Consider the following 10,703-nt stretch of genomic DNA (forward strand, 5'->3'; position numbering starts at 1 on the left):
ACCGTATTGGCATGGACATTATCGGGCCATTAGAACGTTCCGCACACGGGTATCGATTTGTGTTAGTCCTGATCGACTACGCAACCTGATACCCGGAAACAATTCCTTTGCGCAACATCTACGCGAAGAGTGTTTCAGGCCAATCAAGGAGTGTTTGTACTTGAGACAGGGGCGATCTATATTATTTGATAGATCTGAGCCAATACCACACAGACCATTATCACATGTTTTGCTGCCCAAACACCCCACAGTGACTTGTAGATAAAACATTTAATGATTATGTGCTATATTAATACTAGAGCTGTCAGTTAAACGCGTTATTAACGGCGTTAACGCAAACCAATTTTAACGGCGTTAAAAAAATAGCGCGCGATTAACGCGATTATTTTATTTAAAAAAAAGAAAAAAAAATATTTTTTTTTTTTCTTTGGCTCAAAACAAAGAAGCAGTAGCCTGACTGCTATGTTCAAATGACATTTGTTCAAAGCAGTCGTTTAATTGCACTATAGGCTCTTTTTTTGTATTGTCCTGTTTTGATCAGTTATGCCAATGTTGTTATCAATAAAAAATCATTTGCACAAGGCAAGCCGATGCACTTCACCATGTTGATAAGAGAATTAAAATGAGAAGAATTATGGGACAAAAAAATCAAGGGATATTTAGCATAGAAAAATAATTTGCGATTAATCGTGAATTAACTGACATTAATGCGATTAATCGCGATTAAATATTTTAATCGCTTGACAGCTCTAATTAATACATATTTGTGTTCCTTGTGAATTGCACAGAGCAATTCCCCCACCAATCCATACACGTATGCAACGCATAAGTATTAACATGCATGGAACAGATGGAGAGCCCGTCTTGCTACACTTGCCTAGCATGCAGACTTATCTGCGGCGTGTACGGCCATCGATGAGAATAGCTTTCGTGTTCTAACCTTCTGTGATGACTATGTAACCGTAACAACAGTGTACAGAAATCAATTACAAATCCGAACAGGCAAAGTCAATCTATGCAAAAGAATGAGCACCGAAACAACCGTTTTTACATGCCTATACAGGAATAAAACTGATCTGTTTTAAGAACCATCCTTGGTATAGAATACAATATTCTCTGTGAAAGATTATCTAATTGTAATACGCTGGGCATGGTGGGTGCTGTATTTTTCTCACTCAAGACATTATATAATACCTGGATAATGTAAATGGTTGTATGTACATTGATTTTTGACAGTGATTATTTGTTTTGCCAGTTATTATATAGAGTCAGATCATAGGCCATGAAAGAACTTTCTTTCAAGACAATTAGATAATTAGGTGTGTCAATACCAATTTAAAGGCCCACTATGCAAGATCGGGCATTTCTTCGCTGTTTTCTTGGTTTGGCCCGCACTTTTCTCTACACAGCGCCCCCTACAGCTTTGTAGTAGATATTTTACAACACTGTCGTAACAACTCGTTGACGACCCTTCCCCATGCACTTCTACGCTAGCCATGTGCATTTGTTTTCAAAGAAGCCGGCGAATGCGTGGACTCATGTCCGAAGTAGATGATCATGAAGTGTAGACAAGGTTATACATTTTTAAAACAGTGTATTTGTATCGCAATAAACATAAATCCATCCTTTTTTATAGTTGACTGGGAGAATTTATATCCTAGATTATAATTGTTTTACTTTAGTTTGAACAGAACAATCAGTAAGAGTGTTGGCCAACATAATAATCTAAATAAACAAGAACCTGGATTCGGGGATTCAGTCTGTATCTGGGGGACGAGACAGACGAACAGCAAAACACCCGTGGAAACAAAGGAAAGGAAACATACAGGGCTCACAACAAAACGGTCGAGAAAACACATTTTTACAGGGCTCACAACAAAATGGTTGAGCAAACACATTTGTACAGAGACTATCAACATCAAGCATACCACAAAGACAAAGTTCACCAAAGGGTACTTTCAATTTCAAATGCAACACGGCCAAGTCGGCGTCTGATTTGCAGTCTTTTTCTTTCAGTTCACGCTATTCCTGAAAAGCTTGCCCAACGTTTACTCGTGTCTGGCCTCTCGGTCGGTCAGTCTCCCTTTTCTCTTCTTCTGTTCCTCCGACATTTGGTTTCTCTGTCTCTTTTTAGTCGGCTGATCTATGATGAATGTAACAATCCCTTAGTTACTTGTGTTTATATGTTTATATCGAGCCGGTTCCTTGTTTGGGGGTCTGTGCCGTAAAGCAATTCGTTACTTCGCGTGACCCGAGACTCCCGCGAGAGTGGACGGCGGGTCGCCGGCAGAAACCTATTCCTTTTCTCCGCCAAGATGCGCAAGGGGGAGTCGAAACAACGAACAATCGAACAAAAATGTATAATAGAACCATCGCAATCACTCTTAGGGCCCTATTTTAACGGTCTGAAACGCAAGTGGGAAGCGCAAAGCGCAAGTAGCTTTGTGGGCGGTTCTACGGCGCTATCGCTATTTTACAGGCGGATAAATGAAGCTTGCGCCGCGGCGCAAGTGTCAAAAGGGTTGGTCTGAAGCAGCCTAATTACCCGTAGGTGTGGTTTGGGCGTAACGTGCAATGAACCAATCAGAGCGTTTTCTCGCATCCCCTTTAAGAGCGATCGGCGCTTGTTCCATGGCGGATCACAAGGTTATGAATGCATGGTAATAATTCCACAATGTAGCTAAACAATAGAGCGGAGATGTCATTCGTTTGCGTACCTCACTATATACGATGCAGCTCCTCTGACAGATGAGCTCTCCTCTCCCGTGCTGCTGCTGGGGCATTTGGACGTAATGGCATCGGTTGTGTAAAACACAACATGCCACAAAGAATGCTGCGTCTTTTTGAGGACCATACTGTAAAGTACCACCTGACCTATCCAAACACCTGAAGCGCATTTTCAGTATTCCGAATGTACGTTCAAATACACTGCGTGTTTGTGTGTGTTTCCTGTTGAATACAATTTCGCCCACTGTTGCTGGCATAGGAAATGGGGTCATGAGCCATGTCTTCAACGGATAGCCGTTGTCCCCTAACAGCCACCCATCCAAGGGAGGATTCCCCTAGAATATGGCAGGAATGGTCGAGTTTGCCAATATGAAAGAGTCATGGCTTGAGCCAGGGTAAATAGCAAAGACATGATTTATTCTACAATTAGCATCGGAAATGACTTGGATATTAATCTGTAGCATAAAAGTAAGTGAAAGGTAAAAGGGTTAGGGTTATAGCACTTTCATATCATCACTGTAGCGTACTGAGAAGAATATTGACCTAAACTTTGAGAATAAATAGAAAGAAAAGATCAACAGCTGGATGGAAGTCAAGTGTTTACAAGCCACACAGCTTGCAATACAAATACTAATTTGTGCTTGGATGTAAGCAGTGAGTCACTACAGCCTTACATCACTGACAACAAAAACCTCACCTTTCTTAATAGCAAAACAAAAGATTGTAACTTGAATTGAAATTTCCAAATATTTCTTTTTTTTCATTGAGAAAAATGACAAATAATGAAATCATCAAATAACGAACTTGAGAGAAACATTTTAATAGAAAAATAAATATAGAGTTTGAATGGCCTGGCCGCAGCACTCATTTAGTTCACCAGAGTTATAAGAGCAGCTTTTACCGAAATAGGTATGGTATAATTATCTGGAATCTCTGATATCTCCCCGTCTTTAGAGGACTCATAAGGTCTCACATACACATATCTTCAAGTGCACATACTCGAACAGACTCAACCCTCCATTGTTTGGCAAAATGTAGTACTACTTCAATAACAAAGCATTATTTGCAGGTCCTTTTCCTTCTCCTTCACTGGCGTGGGCGGTCAGTGGGCGGTCAGTGTGTGACCAGTTGGTGACTGGAGCGTTTGATTTGCTTAAGTGAAAGTAAATTTGACTTTATATTGGCTGTTTGACAAGCGTATCAACTAAAAAGATTCCTTTCTATCCATTCAATTATCTCAAACATATGCATGTGTGTAACAATGTCAATTGCTACACACAACTTAGGTGGCTGCTTGCCTGGCCCTTCCCGCCTAAGTACTTCCCCTCAATTTCAATTTCCATTCAGTACTAGGTCTGGGTCTGCAGTATGTTAGTATGTTTTCTCCGTCTACATTTTCTGTGTCCAATCAGCGAACAGAGGGAGTGGCTGGGATCAATGACGTTAAAGTCAGCTCTCGTTGACAGACATCTTCACGCACGGTGATTGGTTTGTTTACAGCCTGCGCGCAACGTGATTCCCGGCCAAACATTAGCGATTGGTTTTGGCAGATCCAGAGTGGCACTGGGCAGATCCAATAGTTTCAGATCCATAATACACAAATGAAATTAAGTACGAGAGTCTGGTAGAACAAGGCTAGGTGGCTGCCACATCCACCTAGCTGACTGTTGCTGGGCTTATCCAGGCAAGGACGCAGGGTGTTGTTGGGGGGGTTGGAAAACCGGTTCATTGTAAAGGTTTGTAGACATGTTGACCTGGTGCTCAGTGTTGCAATGCAGGGGATCTCTCCCTGAGTGTTTGGGCAGACGGCTGGTTTAGGCCCCGTTTACACGAGGACGCTTGCGGGTGAAAACGACAAAATATTTTATCGGAAGTGCCTTTCGTTTAGACGGTGACAGCGTTTTTGGGGCATGAAAACGCATAAATCTGAAACCACCCTCCAGGGTGGAAAAGTTGAATACACTCCGCCGTAGCGTTTCCGTCTAAACTGCCAAGACGCAAAACACTGCTCAGATCTGCTCTTGTCACGTACGCATTTATGTCACATACATGTGCCAGTACAAGGAAATAAACTATCTAGGGTTAGGGTCAAATTATTTCCACGAAATGTACAGGACAGTTACAGATAGTATTACTGAACAGAGAAGGATCTTTTTGGTTTTTGCGGCACGGATAAGAGAAGGAAGATTCTACGCATGCGCTCAGACATGGCGGTGTTGTGTGATAGTCTATCACAGCACCACCTAGCAGCCTGGCATGCATACCCAATCGAATTCCACACACTTTTGCGTCACAGTATGCACGCAGATTTCCTCCCGAAAACGCTCGTCTAAACGCAGAATAAAAAGTGAAGACGCAACGCCACTTTTGCGTCTTCTGTTCAGACCGTCATCGTGTAAACGTAGCCTTAACCGAATGCACATTGATTGCTCAATGTGTAATGCACATTGATTGCTCAATGTGCATCAGGTGTGCAGTCTCACCTAGCCCCAGATTAAAATCAGACTGACTCAGGTCAGGTGTGGCTTCTTATGCCAGCCATCAGCCACACACACTCCCACAATTTGTTATGTTTAATAAGAAATACGGTATTTCAAGTAGCATTGTATGATTTTCTGAATATCAATTGTGGCAGATGCCAGGGAGGAATGAGGGGATTGGTAGGTCTGGCAACCAGCTGGCTCCTCCCCCAGGCCATACATGGACTTCCTCCAGTTAACAAGGCAGGCCTGAGGGCCATTAAACTGGAGTGCTTGCAGTTAAAAGGGAAAGCAGGCTACCACAAGCCAGAGCTACGGCTAGCAAGATACAGAGAGGACTGGATCATAAAGGAGGTGGATGACCCTGTTCCCAACCTGGTTGTGTTTACAAAGTGAATCAACCATCCTAAGTTGAACCTGCTTTGTGTGTTGTGTCGGTATTGTCTATTCAACCTGGTGGCGTGAATACCCCACACCCACAGGCCCGCTACACAATAGAGAGATGTATGTTATATTGCTGATTTGACTTGCTGATTGAACTCCTCTTTGCAACATGTGCTTTCTCTGATTGGTGTTTTTATTTTTCTACCCAACTCCTAAATGCAGAAGTGTCCAGTATCTGGTTAGATGAAAAATTAATTATTCTTCAGGGACACTGCCCATTGTTCTTGAAAAAGTTTTTGCCTATGATGAGCCTTTGAAAGGCAAACATCTCTGCCCTTTTTAGATTGCATTTCTAGTGCTTTGTTGTGGGAATTGTTTTTGCTTTCATCAAATTCTGCGCTGGCACAATGCCAACCAGTTGTCTCAGAAAAAACGTGAATACAATAGAAATCTTAGTATTATCAAGGTGTCAATCTTTGGACAATTTGCTGTATTAATATGTTTTAATCGTAAGATAAACCTCTTTTTCAGTTCAAAGAAAAAATAAATATTGCAATAACTAGCTAAGGAAAAAAATATCGAATTAAAAAATGCTGGCAGTGTCCATTGATCACAAATAAGAAATAGCACACAGGGCCACACATTCCATTCTTGGCAAACGGAAAAGTGATTAAGGAAAGGTTTATCACAAATAAATCAAATCAAAAGCAGCAGAGCCCTTTTTATGTCTACAACAGAAATACACAGCTCAAGTCTGACACTTGCACACATGCTTTAGAGATGTCAACAAAATCACTGTGATCAACGGTTTGGCTCTTGATTTTTCTTCCAGGGGAGACACCCACAAGGTCTGTGTGCAGTCCCTCTGGTTGCATCTAATGCTGCACTTTCACAGTTGACCCGACACACCACGGTGCGTGCATCACACAGCAAGGGCTATATGTCAACAGTGTTGTCCAATGTTGCACCTTCTTGAAATTCAACCTACTTGGATGAAGGTTATCCCATGACAGTTGAGGCAGAATCCATCAATTTGAATGTTAAATTACAGAAATCGTAAAAGGGTTGACAAGCATTTATTATGTTTGAAACATGGTGATATGAATACAAGGGGTGACCTTGATTAATTGAGGATTATTTTTTTTTGATAGAAATACATTTAGTCTACATCGTCAAGTGGAAAGTAAATTTAAAGTGGAATCATGTATGGTGTCACAGTGGGACAGTCCATTTTGGGACGAGAGGCCCACCACTTTTCCACATGTTCAGTTCAAAATTTATTTCTTGGCTGTTTTTATTCCATAAGTTGTATTCAACACACGACACGACTGGTCTTGACAGCCTTTTTTTTCTCCCGGTATGCCCCAAGGCCAGTACACCTGCTAGGGCCTGATGCATTACCACCACCTACTTTACTGGAGTATGCAATATACGCTATACGCTGTCAATGCTGTTTTGATCCTGTTTCTTTGGTCTGAAACTCTGATATAACCACACCCATTCATTGAAAAATAACAGTGAATAAAAATAACTGGGTAATAAATGAGGCATTCAGAAATAAAAGTTCCCTGAAATAAATATAAATGTTTAATTAGGAGATAAAAGTTCCCTGTAATACAAAAATGAGTACTACTTTTGAAAACTTTCCTTTTAAAAATAAAAAACAATTTATTTACTATAATGACTCATTTTATACATTAAAATTTCATTTATTCATAACCTAATTTATTTAAGGATTTATTTCATAGCCATCTTTATTTTTTTTACAGAAAACTTTTGTATTATTCATGTTTTACATAAATAGTATCCAATATTTAATTTTAAACTGAATTGAAGACGCTGACATGAAAGGACAAACTTGTCGTATTGTTCGGTAAGAGTGAGATTGAATTTGTGTGTAGAGGCTGTCTAGCCTTTAGTGGAGGCGCTGTGACTTGCCTTCAGCTTGCTGGAGGAAACCTTGATATACCAATTGAGTATTTTCAAGCGTTTAAACAACACAAAAGTCACAAAAATAGGCATTGTTGCATTAAAAAAGTTAAGATGGATGATCGGCGAGTGATCTGGCCAGATGAATCAGACACAACCATGCAACATCTTCAAGGATGTGCTTAAGTTCAGGACACACCTAGTAATATGTTTTATATGATAGTCATTGATATCTTTCTCGTTTGTCTCTTATAGGTGTGGAAACCATTGCCAGTCTCCATAAACTAGTTTGTGAATGTACTCTTTTCCAAAAGTTGCGTTCTTTTCATACCCAGCTCATCTGCACTGTGGGGTCTGTGGAGCTCCTTCTGGGGAAAGCTTCATGTGGTTGGCTGCGTCCGAGATAGGTTTAAAGTTTTGCGTGTGTAGTTGCATCTATAAGGAGGGACTTTGATGAAATGCAATATAATACTCAAAATTATGTTGTAATTAGTTTATAATCCCATGCGTATAAGAATCCTTATGTTTGTCCCCCCATGAGCCCTTTATAACCACAAAGAGTCAGGGTCCTCTTCGGCGGAGCCTGCCTTGTGGCCCCCGGCGTGTTATAACAGTAGCCCAGGCTGTCTAATGCGCTGCAAGAATATATTCTCAGCGCATTTCACTTACTAATGACTGACGGAAGGCTCTGCCATTTCAAACAAATTACTATCAAATAATAGATCTTCAATCCTATCTACAGCACCTTTTACGCTCTACATCTCTGAACGAGGGTAAGTTGAGTGACAGCGCACACAATTCAGGCCACTGAACAGTGCTAAGGTGTATAATTCCCAGAGTAGAGGCACTTGGGCGTCTGACTAGCAAACTCCTTGCATCCCCGCCCCCTAGAGTATGAGATTGATGCACAATGTAAGCCTACAGTGAAAACAACAGACTATGAAGGCTGTTCCGTGTTGAGTCAGCATCTTCTGACGTACTGCAGCTCTTAGCTAAAGGGACCAGGTCAGTAGTCACTAATTATATCTCTTTTGTATATCTCCCAGACGGGAAGGGAGCGTTTTAGATTTCCCTGAGCAACACAAAAAAGAGAACACAATGACATTAAGGAAGTTAATTAACCACCACGCTAGGTTAAATGGAGGTTAACCAGACGTGAAGATGTCAGCCAATCTTTTGAGTAAAAGAAAATCCTTACAAAAAGACCCACAAGAGAACTGAGTGTGTGTGTGTGTGTGTGTGTGTGTGTGTGTGTGTGTGTGTGTGTGTGTGTGTGTGTGTGTGTGTGTGTGTGTGTGTGTGTGTGTGTGTGTGTGTGTGTGTGTGTGTGTGTGTTTGGTATGTGTGTGTGTGTGTGTGTGTGTGTGTGTGTGTGTTTTAAACGCAGGAGCACGGTCAGAAGATTTTCAAAAATACTGTTAGCAGAGGGCGAAGGTGTTGCTGTTTTTTCGTACATAACTTTCCATTCACATGCATCGAATGATGCAACAAAATTATCCATTGAAAGACAAGATGAGAAGGACACAGATACGTACAAAAATGTGTGCCTTTATGAGTGTATCTGTGTCGTTCTCAATTCGTAGTCAGGAGAAAACACTGTGGTCAGCAGAGAGGCTTTTCTTGTTTGACAGAACTTAAACTACAATCCTTTAAAGTCTTTTCAATTTTCGAGTTCTGATTCGATTCGCTTCATTTGTGCTTTAATCCCACCCCATCACACTGAGTAACGATTGGCAGTGAAACTGTATTTACAAAATTCATAAAAACAATATCAAAGGATGTTCAAAAATTGTGCACTCCCTACATGTTTAGCCATTTCATTTTCTACGTCTATTAACACCGACTCAAAACCTATAACAATGAAGCCTGCGTCACTCTTCCACTTTGTCCGTCATTGTCTCTCTATCATTCTTGTTTTGTCTCTCCGTCTCCTTTACACAAATACACACACTCTCACTCTCTATCTCTCCTACACACATGCACACACTCTCTCAGTCTTACAAACACTCACACATACTCTTTCACTCACACACACACTCCCTCTTTCTCCAAAATACACAAGCACCCACACCCACACACAAACACATGCACTCTCTCCCACTCCCCCCAGTCCGCCGGATGCTATAGCACGGTGCTGATGGTGTCCAGGTCCTTGCTGAGCTGGGTGCTGCTGGGCAGGGACTTGAGGTACTCCAGGTGGCGCCGCGCGTCCTCCTGGTTGTGTCGCACGTAGTAGATGACGTAGCCGATGACCATGGCGAACCAGCCGAACATGGTGACGAACATGGCCACGTCGGTGGTCTTGTGGTGGAAGTTGCACAGGTTCACCCCGGAGTCCAGCACCTGGATCACAGGCTTTCCGGCATGCTCCTCCTGCACCGCCGTGGTGCACATGACCTCGTTGACCGTCTCGGGGTCCAGCCGCAGCTCCCGCAGAACCTCCTGCAGCGCACACTCGCAGTGCCAGGGGTTGTCCGACAGGCTGATCTTGGCCTGCAGGCGGGCGAAGGCCTCCCGGGGCACGTGGCTCAGCCGGTTGTGGGAGAGGTCCAGCGAGTCCAGGCTGTCGGCCACGCCCTGGAAGGCCCCGGCGTCCACCGTGTCGATGTTGTTGTTGGACAGGTCCAGCTCCTGCAGGTGGTGCAGGTCCTTGAAGGCCTGGCTGGGGATGGAGGTGATGTGGTTGGAGGACAGCAGGAGCACGGCCGTGTCGCGGGGAAGGTCTGGCGGGATGCGGTCCAGGTTGCGCGAGGTGCACTGCACGGCGGTCAGGCCGCTCTTCTCCACGCAGTGGCAGCTCTTGGGGCAGGCCCGTGCCGGCGTAGTGCCCAGGAATATTCCAGAGAACAGGAGGAGCCAAAGGAGGGGGGAGGCGGTTGAGACGGAAGGCCCCCCGCTTTCCCACATGTTCAGTTTAGAACGCTTCCTATTGGTCCGTACAGGGAACAGTCATGGTTCTACTTCCTGTTTGGGGGCCAGGTGTTTTTTTCTTTGTAAAATCCAGTTGCTTGTTTATGTGGGGTGGTGCTTTAATTAAGTGAATCCAATCAGGAGAACTTGGCAGAGTTTGCTCAGCCACAAATAGGCCTTGACCAGCATGTTCCAGGGAAGAGGTGTTTATGTCGAGATTCGGGAGAAGTCAGTGATTAAAACCTCCGATCAGCTGCAGAGAGACGCCGTTTT

General features: G+C 43.0%; 1 protein-coding gene across 1 annotated transcript; it reads right to left on the reverse strand.

Annotated features, from left to right (window-relative positions):
- Positions 1 to 9,559: 9,559 nt before the first annotated feature.
- lrrc3 (leucine rich repeat containing 3) lies at positions 9,560 to 10,703 on the reverse strand. The gene has a single exon (XM_030343899.1). The coding sequence runs from the start codon at positions 10,425 to 10,427 to the stop codon at positions 9,642 to 9,644; it is 786 nt and encodes a 261-aa protein (XP_030199759.1). The 5' UTR covers positions 10,428 to 10,703; the 3' UTR covers positions 9,560 to 9,641.

Source organism: Gadus morhua, chromosome 20, assembly GCF_902167405.1.
Source record: "Gadus morhua chromosome 20, gadMor3.0, whole genome shotgun sequence".
In the NCBI taxonomy this organism is placed as follows: Eukaryota; Metazoa; Chordata; class Actinopteri; order Gadiformes; family Gadidae; genus Gadus; species Gadus morhua.